At 37.5% G+C, this 15,599-nt stretch overlaps 2 protein-coding genes across 5 annotated transcripts; one reads left to right on the top strand and one right to left on the bottom strand.

Moving 5' to 3' along the window:
- Positions 1–425: 425 nt before the first annotated feature.
- On the top strand, positions 426–13,718 carry LOC111298112 (serine/threonine-protein kinase ATR-like). Of its 4 annotated transcripts, XM_089745612.1 has the most exons (16): positions 431–914; positions 1,490–1,634; positions 1,785–1,897; positions 2,087–2,421; positions 2,551–2,675; positions 3,234–3,378; positions 3,482–4,060; positions 4,143–4,218; positions 4,695–5,007; positions 5,851–7,107; positions 7,509–10,902; positions 11,009–11,578; positions 12,080–12,703; positions 13,026–13,220; positions 13,311–13,484; positions 13,579–13,718. In XM_089745612.1, exons 1-15 carry the CDS (start codon positions 731–733, stop codon positions 13,476–13,478), a joined length of 8,223 nt encoding a protein of 2,740 aa, XP_089601738.1. In that variant the 5' UTR covers positions 431–730; the 3' UTR covers positions 13,479–13,484; positions 13,579–13,718. The 4 variants fall into 4 exon arrangements, with proteins under 4 accessions (XP_089601739.1, XP_089601738.1, XP_022748508.2 ...); XM_089745613.1 differs by lacking the exons at positions 13,311–13,484; positions 13,579–13,718 and having other exon boundaries at positions 426–914; positions 12,080–12,584; positions 12,665–12,703; positions 13,026–13,164; XM_022892773.2 differs by having other exon boundaries at positions 432–914; positions 13,311–13,586.
- Positions 13,548–15,437, bottom strand: LOC111298114 (pentatricopeptide (PPR) repeat-containing protein). The gene is made up of 2 exons (XM_022892789.2): positions 15,057–15,437; positions 13,548–14,958 (listed from the first exon to the last, which is right to left on the bottom strand). The coding sequence occupies exons 1-2, from the start codon at positions 15,348–15,350 to the stop codon at positions 13,888–13,890; spliced, it is 1,365 nt and encodes a 454-aa protein (XP_022748524.2). The 5' UTR covers positions 15,351–15,437; the 3' UTR covers positions 13,548–13,887.
- Positions 15,438–15,599: the final 162 nt, after the last annotated feature.

The following is a 15,599-nucleotide window of genomic DNA, read 5'->3' as shown; positions in this document are numbered from 1 at the left end:
GTAATGTTTAATTTTATTTGGATTAAAATTTTTATTCGATTTAAATTAAATTTGAATATTAAATATATATATTAAAATTAAATTTTAGATCAAAAAATAAAAATTAAAAAAATAATTGAATGAATTATATATTTTTATTAGTTCATATGTATATTTTTAACTTTTATAAAATAAAAATAATTATTTTATATTTAAATTTATTTAAATATATTAAAATTATATTAAAATAATATATAAAAAATAAAAAAATAAAAATTAATGAATTAAATCAAATCAGTAAAATTTGAATTTTACAAAAAATTTGGTTTAAATTTTAAAAGTTTATAATTTTAGATATTATAAAAATAAAAAAAATGGAATTTTACCCCTAATTTTTAGAATTTAAAAATTTTAATGGGTAAAATGGGGGGAAAAAATATTAAAAACCGATCTAAAAATCTTGTGAATAAAACCACTCGGCCTCGGATGCAGTGCGTCCAGAAGAGCCTAATGTGTGGTACATGGCTCGAGATAGGCCCACTTACGGCCCACTAAACCGGGCCTAATAAATATATAAATAAAAAAATGTAAAAACGGTTTTTCATTTTAGAAAGGCGGTGCAACCGTGCAAGTGCAACGCCAAAAAATAAATATAGAATCCTGGGCAGGCCCAGAGAATGGAAAGGAAACAAAGGGCAAACTCCGAAGTTTCGAAATTGGGAGGGAAGAACAGTGAGAGAGAGCAAATGCAATGGCCAGTAATAGTAACAGTAAAAATCTGTCCAGCTTGGTTCACGAACTTCGTGAACGCATTGCTGCAAGTTCTTCTACTCCTCCAAACAACAACATTAACAACAACGATGATGTCTTAGAGACCAGATTCCGTGCTGTTCTTCCCAATCTTCTTCACGCCTACGTTGTACCCTCTTCTTCTGGTACTCTTTCTTTCGCTTTCCAGAACCCACCTTCTTCTTTTCTTTCGGGTTTTTGGGTTTACAATGTGGGTTTTCTTGGGTTTCTGTTGTTCAAAACACAAAACCAAAACCATCTCTCTTTCTTTTTTTGATGTTTTCTTGGTTTGATATTGATAAAACCAAGAATCAAGTTTGATATTCTCCTTTAAATGATAAGAAAATGAAAGAAAGGTTTGATATTGTTCAAGATTCAAGAATTAAACTCAAGAAAGCGCTTTTCTTTTTTCCTTTTCCTTTATGTCGGTTTTCTGAGAAAAGAGATTGTCAAGAATCAATTTTTTCTATGATTTTCAAGAAATGGGCGAATTCAGTTATAAATTGTTTTTATTTTTGGCTATTTGATTGCAGTTCTTTTCCCCTCTTTTTTACAAGATACGAGCCGTTTACTTAGAAACTATTTTTAATGTTTTCTTAATTTCTTTGACTTTTTATTTTTACTTTTTTACCACCGGTTCTCAATGATGTAGAACTTCGGAAATATATAATAGATTTTATGCAAGTTGTAGTTATTGTTATTGATGTTACACTTTTTGCAGCCAATGAACGAGAAGTTATAGCTGTGTTGAAGCTCATTTCTCACACAGCAAGGAACTTTCCTGGAGTTTTTTACCATGGCAAGGCCAGTGCTATTCTGCCTGTGATTGGTCGGATATTGCCCTTTTTTGCTGAACCTGCGTTTCGGTTGGTGATCTAATAACATTCCCTTGCTCAAAGCATTTTTTTGCAATGTCTCTTTTGTCTTGTGTTTGGGTTTTGTTAAATTTGTTTATTGCACATTTCAAAGCTTTTATGTTTTTGCTGTATTTTCAAGAATTATCTATCATATTTCAGCTCTCGACATGGAGTAATTTTTGATACAATTGGACCCCTTCTATCCTTACTTCGTACCGGATCTCGAGATGCATACCGAATGCTTTTCATTGATGCCATGTCTGTCATTGAAGGTAAAGGGAGAACTTTGTGAGAGTTTCTACTGTTATGATTATGTTTTCACTGCTACCTTATCTAACTGATTAATCTTAATTTTATGATTCTTATTTGTTCTAATCCATGGTGGCTCAGTTATTTGGCTGTCTGATCATAATGCATCTAAAAACATAAAAGAAAACTAACATGGCTTTGTATTCATCCAGATATTTGTTATATGGGATCCCACTCTGTGGAAAATTCAAGAATTGCAGAAGCCACTGAATTAACTTTAAAGTGTTTCCATAGGTCTTTTTCTGGAAATTTAAGTGATTCAACATGTCTGTGTGATCTCCCAACAAGCAATAAACCCATTGATGGCCCTGGCATCTTGATTAACCTCTTGGGCAGAAACAGGTGGCAACTTTTTGCAACTTGGATCATAAAGCTTGTTAGCAAATGCTTAACTGAAGGAACTCTATATGTGGAAGGGCTCGTCAATACATCATTTGTTTGTGCTGCATGCTCTCTTTTATGTTATGGAGATGCTGATTTGCACATGGTGGGTTATATGTATATTTAATAATGAGCTTCTTGAATGCAATTATTACATCTTGGTTCATTTAGATTTGGTCACATGGTTTCCAATATCCTCTTCTCACAGTGGCTGACAATTTAAATTTTGTGGAAGGCATGTTTTGACTTTGCACGTGTCATTGGGTCAGCGATGAGCTTTGACATTGTTCCTCATGAAAATTTAATCCAATCAATAACCTCCATACTAAGTGAGGACAAAGAGGGACTCCCTGTATTCAGGTGTGCATTCTGATTCTTTTTTACTGGAAATTTATTCCAAAAGAGGGCACAATGCAAATGCGTAGGAACCATGTGAAATGATTATAAAATTATGAGCCGTAGAGTGACTTCTAATTCTTGGAACTATAACCTTATCTTGGTAAAGTTTTAATTAGGATTATGAGTTAGATGAGAAGTAACATATTATATTTTGTCCAACTAGTTACAATGGCAACATGCTGACTAAGATGGTTTCTTTATGGCCTATTTTTTAAGTTCCAAGCACCCCATATGTTGGTAGAATGCTTATTGGTGAAGCCACATTGCACCCGATAGACAAAATTTTGATTTTGGTTTCATAATTGTATGATGATTCTGACGTCTGCCACTTGTTTGGGGAAATTATGTTCACTTTTTTGAAGTCATAGATTGTGTAGCGGGTGATAACTTAGAGCTCTAGCAGTAAGTAGTTGCATGCATTCTTGTTTTCTTGAAATTTCTTATGTTGTTGATGTATGTTGCAAATCGATTTTTTATGTATGTCATTCTTAGTATTCTTTACCATGTTTACTTTTTCAGGAACTTAGAATATGATTCCTCCATAGGTGGTTGCCTTAGGGCACTGCACACTAGCTGTCCTGATGATGTTGTCAAGCTAACAGCAGAAAATTTAGTTTATGTTTTCCCCAACTCAATGTGGAGAACCAAAAGCACGGAGCTTAAGGTAAATTGAGGTTCAAGCACATAATGACTTTATTGTTATATATATGTGTGTGTGTGTGTATTGTATCTCCCTCGTATTCATAGATATATTCATGCATTTCCAGGTTGCATTGTGCACTGCATATATAAGGATTTCAAGAACTTGCCCCCCTCATATATGGAGGCCTGAATTTCTTATTCATGTACTTTGTTGTCCTGAACCATGCATTTTGTTGGTTGATTGCTTTCAAGTTGCTCTCTCTATTCTTGGTCCCAATCGTGTTGGAGGAGGAACAACAGAGCTTAGTAACTTGGGTTTATCAACCTCAAGTGATATATCAATAGCAAGCCCAAAGGTTGGAGAAAAAAGACAAATCATCGATGTTGGTCCTTTTAAGATAAAACGTCAAAAGGTAGATGGAGAAGTTAAGTTTTCTAACACTAATGTTCAGGGGGATATTAAACTTACTGGTTTAGTTTCTTATGAAAGAGAAGAAGGATACGCAGATTCTATGCATGATTCACTTCTTCTATTTGTTGAAACTTTAAACACTCCTAGTGTCAAACATGACGCTTTAAGACCAGATGTTGCGTTAACGGCTCTTAGCCTGCTTTCCATTGCCTTCTGTAGATACCCTCAGACCAATATGTCACTCTGCATATTTCGTCAGATGCAGACTTGGATTCCTTGGATATGTGAGCAGGTAAGCATAGATATGCAAATTTCTTGTTAGCCTACTCTTTTTCTTGGTTTCCTTATCATTTATTTAGGTTCATGTTTTGCAGGCAAAGCAAGGGAGTCCAATCACGCTTGATATTTCTATCTACCTGGAAGGAATTCACAGTATGCTGCTTATACAAGGTAAGACAGCGGATTTAAACTTCATTGGAAGTTTCACTGAAACTTGACCTATTAGGAATATATTCTATTAAAAGGCTTGACAATTTCATGTGCTTTCCTAAGTCTCTAAATGAAGAAAATAGGTTCTGAGTGGTTTCAGTTTCACTGAGTAATCCTCATATATCTCATGCTATGAATGCAACCAAAAATAGCTCTCTGAGAATCAAATTTGTAGAGCCAGGTATTTATAAGAAAATTAAAACATAACTATTTAAGTCCTTTTTGCAGATATAGTTTCTGATAATCCCTTTGCTTCTTTTTACTAGTTCATGTAACTCAGCTCAACGTAATTAAGCTTTAATTTCAATTAGATGGGTCAGTGACTATGAAACGTGAATCCTTTTCCTCATTCAAAAAAGTACTTCATTTGACAGTTTAATTATGGACTATCATATTTTCTGGTATTTAATACACTTTGGTTCAATCCTTCTTAATAGGGTCCCTTTTCTTTGAGGACAATCTGTTTAAGAATGAAAATAATGAGGTGGATATAAATGTGGTGCTAAAGCTTCCATGGACCCACACTCTAGTGGTTCCTAAGTCTCATCTTCCATGGAAAGCAAAGCTGATCTCTGTTCAAGTTGTGTCAAAGCTTGGTCCAAGATTTAGTACTGGGAGAGGTTTTGAAGTTCTGGACTTAGCTCTTCATGATGAAATTGAAGAAGTAAGAAAAGAAGCTCTTGTTTCCATGCCAGTTATTGTGGTCTGGTCTGGTCTTGATACCCTAGCAAACATGTTCAGAAGATTGGAGTAAGTGAGAAATGTTTCCTATTTGTTTATTTGCTTTTCCTAATATTCATATTTGCATATTTGACAGCATTTGTACCTTTTAAGCTCACAATGAGGTTTGATTACATAATCTGAAGTTTCCTGAATGCTCTATTCAAAACATGATACACACTAATGATGATTTCCCCTGCAAGGAAATTATATCCTTTATGTTTCATGTATAAAGACTCATTCATTGTATTACTAGTTTCCCGCATCATGAAGTTTGACAATTCTTAAATAATCTATTTTCAGCCAGTTCGACAAAGCGTGGACTATTCTTCTTTCTTCATTTTATTTGGGCAGTTTTTTATATCAACTCATTTTGTTATGAGTTCATTATGTTAGTTTTGTTGCTTTCCTATTGTACGTGTAACACTAGTAACTGAAGTGGTTATTCTTTACTTGTGGCAAGACTGTTTGTTATTGTAATTGGCAAGTCATCTATGTGGGTTAGTATGTGAGACATACTGTCAGTAATTGGATGATGCTGTAAGTAACATGTTAATAGTTTGAGTCTAGTGAATGTTAGTGATGACCAGTTTATCCAAATAGTTTACATAAATTATTCTTTTGTCTGTTAATTTGAGGTGCCTGCCTATCTTGTTAAGGAGGATGAGGGTCTCATGTTCTGTGATTTGTTTTGATCACTAGGAATATTGATAAAATATTTTAGGCTAATCTTTATTTTATTTTATTTTTGTGGGAGGAGGTGATGAAGAGGGAAGGGTATCTTATCTTATGGATAAAATTATTACTATTATTATTATGAAGATTCCTAACTTGAATTAATTTGCTTGTATCTTCCACCCTTTGAATATTCAGGTTCTTGGAGATAGATAAGCATGAAAAGGTCAAGAAAGTGATTCCGTATTGTCTTGGATTTTTGTCGTGCCTATATGGATCTTACCATGGTGTTGGTGGAATAGAAATATGTTCCTGCAAATTATTTTTAAATATCAAAGACGAGAAACAAATTGAGACATTAGATTTTTTGCTTCAAGGATTCTGGTGTTCAAAGTGTGATAGATGTGTTTTGCATGATGATGAGCCAAATTCTAGAATCATGCATCTGCCTGCTGCGCAGATTTTGGAAAGTGGTTACAATTTTGATTTTGTTTATCTTCAGTCTTTGTATTTTAATCTACTTTATGATGAGTCTTCCGAAGAGGTTCAGCTTGCCTGTGTTGGAGTTATTCGAAGGATCCTTTTACATGGCCCTCAGGATGTTCTGCTTAAAATGAGAACAAAGTGGCTTAGATGCATTGATTTTCTGCTGCTTAACAGAAAGAAGTATGTAAGAGAAGCATTCTGCACTCAGATTAGTTCTTTCCTTCAAGGTCCGATATTGAGTTTTTTATTTTCAGATGGGACTGCTTCATGTAAGAGTGGTGAGGAGAACTTCTTGAACATGATTAAACATGCTCTGGCTGCAACTGAAAATCCCCAGATAATAGAGACTCTTCTGGAATCCACTGCTGAAATTATGATGGCAGTTGATGTTTATAGTCAACTCTTCTTATTTTCTTTGATCTTATTGGTTGATCAGCTTGACAATCTACACTTGACTGTGAGAATGAGTGCATCACGACTAATACACAGATCCTGCTGTTTCCATTTTAAAGGAGGATTTGAACTATTGCTTTCTAAAGCTGTTCATATTCGCAATGAATTGTTTGATTATCTATCTATCTCACTTGCAGGCCGCCCAAAAATGGTGAAAGAGTTTGCAGAGGCAGTTCTTGGTGTTGAAACTGAAGAGCTACTTAAGAAGATAATTCCTGTTGTTCTTCCAAAGCTTGTAGTGTCTCAGCAGGATAATAATCAAGCTGTTGACACGTTACACGAGTTGGCCAAGTGCTTAAACACTGACGTGGTGCCTCTGATAGTAAATTGGCTACCAAAAGTGCTTGCATTTGCCCTCCGTCAAGCAGATGAGAAAGAGTTAATCTCTGCTTTACAATTTTACCATGCACAAATTGGTTCTAATAACCGAGAAATTTTTGCAGCTGCATTACCTGCACTTTTGGATGAACTTATATGCTTCCTTGATGGCGGTGATTTAAATGAGATAAATAAAAGGTATAAACCTGCATCCTTTCTAAGAATCATGTGAATAAAATGATTAGATTCATCAAATAAGTTTATTAATCATTTTCCTCTTGTACTGTATCAGCTTTTCTTTTTTGTTGATTAGAAGCTGAAATCCTCCTTTATATCATTTGCATGACTTTTCTATGCATTTGTTTCTGATGGTGCATGTTGGCTTGACTTTGCATGGATGTTTGTTGGTTACTTCTTTTCATAAGTTCTGTGCACATATCATTTATTTGAACTCAGTTATATTGATTATAATTATCTTTTTAGATGCTTTTATCGAGTGATGAATATCTTCAGCTGATATTTCAATACTTCACTGATAGCACAAAAAGTGTTTTAAGTGTTACTGGGCACTCCACTGATCATGATTGGTTTCTATATAGGCTCGAGAGAGTTCCCCAGATGATTAAAAATGTTGCTAGAGTGCTGACTGATGCTGAGGATCTTCCAGGCTTTCTGAGGAATCATTTTGTGGGTCTCCTTAACAGTATCGATAGAAAAATGCTCCATTCAGAGGATTTTTCACTGCAGAAGCAAGCTTTGAAACGTATTGAGATGCTAATCAAAATGATGGGTTCACACTTGAGTACCTATGTGCCAAAATTAATGGTGCTTCTCATGCATGCTATTGGTAAAGAATCACTCCAATCTGAAGGACTCTCTGTATTGCACTATTTCATTGTGCAGTTGGCCATGGTATCACCATCTAGCACCAAACATGTAATTTCTCAAGTTTTTGCTGCCCTTATACCCTTGTTGGAGAAAGCTACAGAAAATTCCTCGGCGCATCTGCATAAGGTGGTGCAAATTTTAGAACTTGTATTGAAGAACAGGGTTATTCTGAAGGAGCATATTCATGAGTTTCCTCTCTTGCCCAGTATTCCAGCTTTAACAGAAGTGAATAAAGCTATACAAGAAGCCCGTGGAGCAATGACTTTTAAGAATCAATTACGAGATGTTGTTGCTGGTCTGAATCATGAGAACCTGAATGTAAGATATATGGTAGTGAGTGAGTTGAACAAGTTGCTGAAATCAAGAAAGGAGGATGTTGCAGCCTTGGTTAACGGTGAAGGTGGTTCAGACATGGATATCTTGAGCTCTTTGATCACATCTTTGCTCAGAGGGTGTGCTGAGGAATCAAGAACTGCAGTAGGACAGCGGCTGAAGTTAATGTGTGCTGATTGCCTTGGAGCACTTGGTGCAGTTGACCCTGCAAAAGTAAGGAATATATCATGCCAACGATTTAAAATTCAATGCTCAGATGATGACCTTATTTTTGAGTTGATCCATAAGCATCTAGCAAGGGCTTTCAGGGCAGCACCTGATACTGTTGTTCAGGATTCTGCTGCTTTGGCCATACAAGAGCTTCTAAAGATTGCAGGTTGTGAGGCATCAATGGATGAGAATGTTTCTCCCATGTCACAGACTAATGTGGATAACGAACCTTCGGAAGCCACTGCCTTGGGGATCAGGACTTCTGATAGTAGTAGTGGGAACAATAGCAGGGGTCAGAAATTATGGGATCGGTTTTCTAATTATGTTAAAGAGATAATTGCCCCTTGCTTAACCTCTAGATTTCAGCTTCCAAATGTGGCTGATTCCACTTCTGCTGGACCAATTTATAGGCCTTCTATGTCGTTCAGAAGGTGGATTTTCTCTTGGATAAAAAAGCTAACTGCACATGCCATTGGATCTCGTGCAAGCATTTTTAATGCTTGTCGAGGTATAGTTCGTCATGATATGCAAACAGCAATATATTTGTTGCCATATTTAGTCCTCAATGCTATCTGTCATGGCACAGAAGAGGCACGCCATGGTATTGCAGAAGAAATCCAATCAGTTCTTAATGCTGCAGCTTCAGAGAACAGTGGGGCTGCAGTTTATGGAGTCACTGGTGGACAGAGTGAAGTTTGCATTCAAGCAGTGTTTACTCTTCTTGATAATCTTGGCCAGTGGGTGGATGATGTCAAACAAGAACTTGCTCTCTCTCAGTCTTTCCAATCACCAGCTTCAAGGCAACAGGCATCTAAGTCAAAGGATCAAAACTCTGTTTTATCTGAAAGTCAAGATCAACTCATTTTACAGTGTAAATATGTTTCTGAGCTTTTAAGTGTGATTCCAAAGATTACCCTTGCTAGGGCTTCCTTCAGGTGTCAGGCTTATGCTAGGTCTTTAATGTACTTTGAATCTTATGTGCAAGGGAAGTCAGGTTCCTTTAATCTGGCAGCTGAGAGGAGTGGCATATTTGAAGATGAAGATATCTCATATTTAATGGAAATATACAGCTGTCTCGATGAGCCTGATGGATTGTCAGGCTTAGCATGCTTACGTAAGTCACTAAGTTTACAAGATCAGCTCTTAATAAACAAAAAGGCTGGAAACTGGGCAGAAGTTTTGACTGCTTGTGAGCAGGCCTTGCAGATGGAACCCACCTCTGTTCAGAGGCATTCTGATGTTCTTAACTGTTTATTAAACATGTGCCATCTTCAGGCCATGGTTACTCATGTGGATGGCCTGATTTCTAGAGTTCCCAAATACAAGAAAACATGGTGCATGCAAGGCGTGCAGGCTGCATGGAGGCTTGGAAGGTGGGACTTGATGAATGAGTACCTTAGTGGGGCAGATGAAGAGGGCTTACTATGCAGCAGCTCTGAAAGTAATGCTTCTTTTGACTTGGATGTGGCAAAGATTCTGCAGGCAATGATTAAGAAGGATCAGTTCTCAGTTGCTGAGAAAATTGCATTATCTAGACAAGCTCTTATTGCTCCTCTGGCTGCTGCAGGCATGGATTCCTACACGCGAGCTTATCCAATGATTGTGAAACTTCACTTGCTACGGGAGCTAGAGGACTTCCATACTCTTCTCATTGATGAATCTTTCTTGGAGAAATCATTTCATCTGGATGATTGTGGATTCTCAAAAGTCATGGAGAACTGGGAAAATCGACTCAGATTTACACAACCATCACTCTGGGCAAGGGAGCCATTGTTGGCTTTCAGGAGATTGGTTTTTGGTGCCAGTAGCCTTGGTGCTCAAGTTGGGAGCTGCTGGCTTCAGTATGCAAAGCTCTGTCGTTTGGCAGGTCATTATGAAACAGCCAACCAAGCAATTCTAGAGGCACAAGCTTCTGGTGCTCCTAATGTTCACATGGAAAAGGCTAAACTTCTTTGGAGTACTAGGCGCTCTGATGGTGCCATTGCCGAGTTACAGCAGTCTCTTCTGAACATGCCAGTGGAGGTTGTAGGCTCTGCCGCAATATCATCAATTACTAGCCTTTCACTGGTTCCACTAAACCCACAACCTTTACCTGGTGATACTCAAGCTATGAATGAGAACCAAGAGATTGCAAAGACCCTGCTCCTATACTCTAGGTGGATTCATTACACTGGGCAGAAACAGAAGGAGGATGTGATATGTCTTTATTCCAGGGTGAGGGAACTGCAACCCAAGTGGGAGAAAGGATACTTTTATACAGCTAAATATTGCGATGAAGTACTTGTTGATGCCAGGAAACGTCAAGAAGAGAATTTTGAGCTAGGTCCCAGGATAGTTCCCTCAGCTTCTGCTCTTACTGCTTCTTCAAACTCAAACACTGAGAAACACTGGTGGTCTTACCTCCCTGATGTACTTTTATTCTATGCAAAGGGGCTTCATCGGGGTCACAAGAATCTTGTCCAAGCACTTCCAAGGTTGTTAACTCTGTGGTTTGACTTTGGGAGCATTTATCAGAGAAGTGCAGCAGCCTCTAGTAAGGATTTGAAAAATGTCCAAGTGAAGGTAGGTACAACACTTCCATAAGAACTTTATCTTTTATTTCTTATAGTAATGGTGACACTTTTTTCCTTAATAATTGTCTTTGTTTTCTTGATTCATTTTTTGGAAGGTAACTAGTATAATGCGAGGCTGTTTGAAGGATTTGCCAACCTATCAGTGGTTAACTGTATTGCCTCAGCTGGTTTCTAGAATTTGCCACCAAAATGAAGAAATTGTTAAATTGGTCAAAAATATCATCATTTCTGTTGTCCGGCAATATCCACAGCAAGCACTTTGGATTATGGCAGCAGTTTCAAAGTCCACAGTTCCTTCCAGGCGGGCAGCAGCTGCAGAAATCATTCAGGCTGCAAGAAAAGGGTTTAGCCAAGGAAACAGTGGCAACAATTTGTTTGCGCAGGTTGCTAGCCTGATTGATCATCTTATCAAGCTGTGTTTCCACGCGGGCCAACCAAAATCAAGGACTATTAATATCTCAACTGAATTCAGTGCATTGAAAAGGATGATGCCTCTGGGAATTATCATGCCAATTCAACAATCTCTTACTGTCACTCTGCCAACCTATGATATGAATCTCAGTGAATCTCTTTCTTCTGATATTTTTTCTGGTATGGAGCTTCCTACAATATCTGGAATAGCTGACGAGGCTGAGATTCTTTCATCTCTTCAGCGACCTAAGAAAGTATGTGATTCAGGCTTCATGGTTTTCTGATAGAGGGAAAAAATTTTCTTTAATATATTTCCTTCTACTTGTTTAGTTTAGCTGGATCACCGATCACTTTCATGTCATGCCATAACTGTGTCTAGAGCCTGCATATAAGGTTGTCTAAGAAAGCATTAAAATTTTAAATTAGATTTGTCTAAATTTGTACTATCAGGGGATTTTATACAGAGTTTGAAATGCCAGTGTGGCCCACTTCATCCCTTTCCTTGACAAATGTTATGTGTTAGGTAGTTATTTGTTTCCTTGTCTAAATTCAATACTCTATTTTAGGTAGACCTCCAAACTAGATGGTTATGTGTTTCAAGTTGTTTTTTACATAAATCTTTTAGAGTTGTATGATATCTCATTTATCTGTGGATGTGATCTCTAGTACATTCCCGCAATCAATTGTCTGAAGCATCCAAATAGTGAAAAGTTATACATAATCTTTGTAACCTTGATGCCATTTTGTATTCTCAGATTGTATTATTGGGCAGTGATGGCATTGAACGGCCATTCCTCTGCAAACCCAAAGATGACCTCAGGAAAGATGCTCGCATGATGGAGTTCACTGCAATGATAAACCGCTTATTATCAAAGTACCCTGAAAGCCGTAGGAGGAAGCTATACATTCGTACATTTGCGGTGATTCCTCTAACCGAGGACTGTGGTATGGTGGAATGGGTACCCCATACTCGAGGACTCAGGCATATTCTTCAAGACATATATATTACATGTGGCAAATTTGACAGGCAGAAGACAAATCCTCAAATTAAACGGATGTATGATCAATGCCAGGGTAAAATACCGGAAGATGAGGTGTTGAAGAACAAGATTCTTCCGATGTTCCCACCAGTTTTCCACCAATGGTTTTTAACTACTTTCTCAGAGCCTGCTGCTTGGTTTAGGGCTCGAGTTGCTTATGCTCACACAACAGCTGTTTGGTCAATGGTTGGGCATATTGTGGGGCTGGGTGACCGACATGGTGAGAACATTCTTTTTGATTCTACCACAGGTGATTGTGTTCATGTTGATTTCAGTTGCTTATTTGATAAGGGGTTGCAGTTGGAGAAGCCTGAGTTGGTGCCTTTCAGGCTAACCCAGGTAAGAATGCTACTTATGGATACATGCACTTTTCAGTATCATTGTCCAGAATTATGCTCTGTTTCCTTCAGGAACAAGCTTTTTTTTTTTATTGTAAGAAATATAATTTGTTGTTTCAAAAATACCCCAATCTATTTTTACATAAACTTCAACTTATTCTAAATTATTTGAAGTTGTTGAATGACAATCTTCTTATTCTTGTTCCTGATCTGTATTTTAAAGAACATAGTAGTGCATTGATAGTAATTTCAAATTACAAGCTTCTGAAACCTTGGTTTTCATGTATGTGTTACTTCTTTTTTTTCTTATATGGAACACATAGAACATGATTGATGGATTGGGCATCACTGGATATGAGGGCATCTTTTTGAGGATTTGTGAAATAACGCTTTCGGTTCTGAGGACACATAGGGAGACCTTGATGAGTATTCTTGAAACTTTTATTCATGATCCTCTTGTGGAGTGGACAAAATCTCACAAATCCAGTGACGTAGAAGTTCAGAATCCACATGCAAAGGTTTGGATCATCTGTCTCCCCTTTTTTTTAGGTTTATTTAATGATATACTTCATAGCCTAACAACTAAATCAAGTGTCTAAGTACTGCAGCGGGCCATAAGTAATATCGAGGCAAGGTTGCAAGGGGTGGTTGTTGGTGTTGGGGCGGCACCGTCTCTACCTCTAGCTGTGGAAGGTCAGGCTCGTCGTTTGATTGCAGAGGCTGTCTCTCACAAGAACCTTGGAAAGATGTATATATGGTGGATGCCATGGTTTTGAAAACATGTATATATCTTGAAAAGTTATATATATTTTGTATACTTTTGCTTGTTGTATTGAAAAAACAAATTGATAAATCTAATTTTTATTTGAAATTCAGACCCAAAACCATGTTCTCTAATATCCAACTCGAGTACTGCAAACCAGCATCGGCAGGATCATACTAAATCAAAACAAAAAGAAAAGGCTCATGTTATTTCATACTCGTTCGAAAGGTCATGAAAGGCCTGCCTTGCCCGCACCTAGATGGTGTTCTTCTGATCTGCCAAAGCGAAGGGCAGTTGCATGCAACAATGGCGGGCATTTACTTGCAGATATTATTAACTCAGCTGAGGCATTTGCAGATTTCAACTCCATCAAATATTTAAACTCAAGTCTGTTCTCAACCGAGACTAAATGAATGATTCTCCTACAACTGGTATAGCCAATTCCTCACAACTTGTCCTTTGGCTATAAAGCAACCAATGTTCTTCCTATCAATTTTCATTGGACTTTTCATTTGAACCATCATTTCTCTGATCAGGGTTTTCACAGGAGATTCTCCCCTAACACTACTGTGCTTTCCAGATCCACAAACAATAGTAATTTGTGCTGGAATCACACATTCTTCAACTTTAAACCTGCATTTCATCTCCTCAATCCACTGTAACATTATCAAGTAAGCTGAACCCAGGTGCATACCATGCAAGTCCAATTTTGCCTCTAAACCATTCCATTCCATTGCCTCATCCAAGACTGAAGATGATTCAACCAATTCTTTTACCAACAATGCTTCATCCTCAGTCAAAACCTCGACCAACTCTCTGAGTGAAAGCGGAAAACCATCCGATCCTTGTACCAGTGACATGATCACCGGACACGAATTCAAGACAGAATTATAAGTCCTTACAGAGAAAGGGATTTGCAAAGTCTTCATTTTTTGCAGCCAAGGAACCATGTTGGGAAGTGCATTAAAACCCCCATATGATGAAAGAACCATGTTTGAACAAATTGTATCCACTTCAAATCCTTCAATCTCCATTGCACATACCATTCTCTCCATATCTTCAAAAAGTCCCAATTTCCCATACCCATATAAAATAGACCTAAACTCAAACAATGAAGGCTTAAGCCCATCTTTTCTCATCTCTTCAACAACATTCACAGCTTCATTAAGGCTACCCATTTCACATAAGCTACCAACCATTGATATATAACCTTGGCGTTTGACATACACAGATGAAGAATTACCAACAAGTTCAGACAAGTAACCATAAGCATCATTAAACCCTCGGTTTGACTCATGTTTGGAGCAAGACTCAATCAAATTACAATAAAACTGAACAAGATCTCGCTCTCGGAACTTAAGTTTTGAAACGGCTTGAGAAATTAAACCTTCACATTCATTGTAATTCCCATGATTATATAGCAATGCAATCAAATCTGCAACTAACTTCGGGTTCCAATTGTACCATGATGTTTCACTTATCTTAGTGTACAACTGTTCAAAAAAAAAAAAAAAACCACGACCACATGTCAGAATTTCAATAGAAGTGAACTTTGCTGCATGGAAATAGTGTTTGCAAGAAAGGGTCTTACGGGGAAGGCGAGAGCGGCGAGGTTAGGTTGAGAGTTGCGGGGAGAGAGAAGATGAGAGAGCGCATTCAAAGCAATAGACTTGGGCGATGATGCTACGAATTTCTTTATCAACCGGTTAGCGGTTGCGTGGTCGTTAACGCCAGCGTTTGCTACTAATGAAGAGAGGAAGCGGTGACCTTGCTTTGTTAGTGGCACTCCTCCACTTTCACATTTGATTAAGGGTAGAGTTGGGCGGAGGCGGAGGCGGTGGTGGTTCCATGGCGATGGAATAGTTACCATTAAGCTTCCTATCATCTGATCCTCTCAACGAACAAACCCTCAGCGGTGTCGTTTTATTCTGAAAAAAAAAAAAGAAAGGACCGACACGTCGACATGCCACGTCGGACCGAACGATTCCTCTCTTCCAATAATTCTTGGAGAGGTGCTAAAAACACTTGATTTTTCTCGTCACGTATCAATTTTTAAAAATTTTTTATGAGTGATTATTTAATTAATTTTTATAATTTTTAAAAGTAAAATTTAAAAAAATATAATTTTCTGAAA

The sequence above is a fragment of the Durio zibethinus genome, chromosome 16 (assembly GCF_047325235.1).
Source record: "Durio zibethinus cultivar Kanyao isolate XHJ-2024 chromosome 16, ASM4732523v1, whole genome shotgun sequence".
Taxonomy (NCBI): Eukaryota; Viridiplantae; Streptophyta; class Magnoliopsida; order Malvales; family Malvaceae; genus Durio; species Durio zibethinus.
This window is presented reverse-complemented; position numbering and strand designations above follow the sequence as displayed.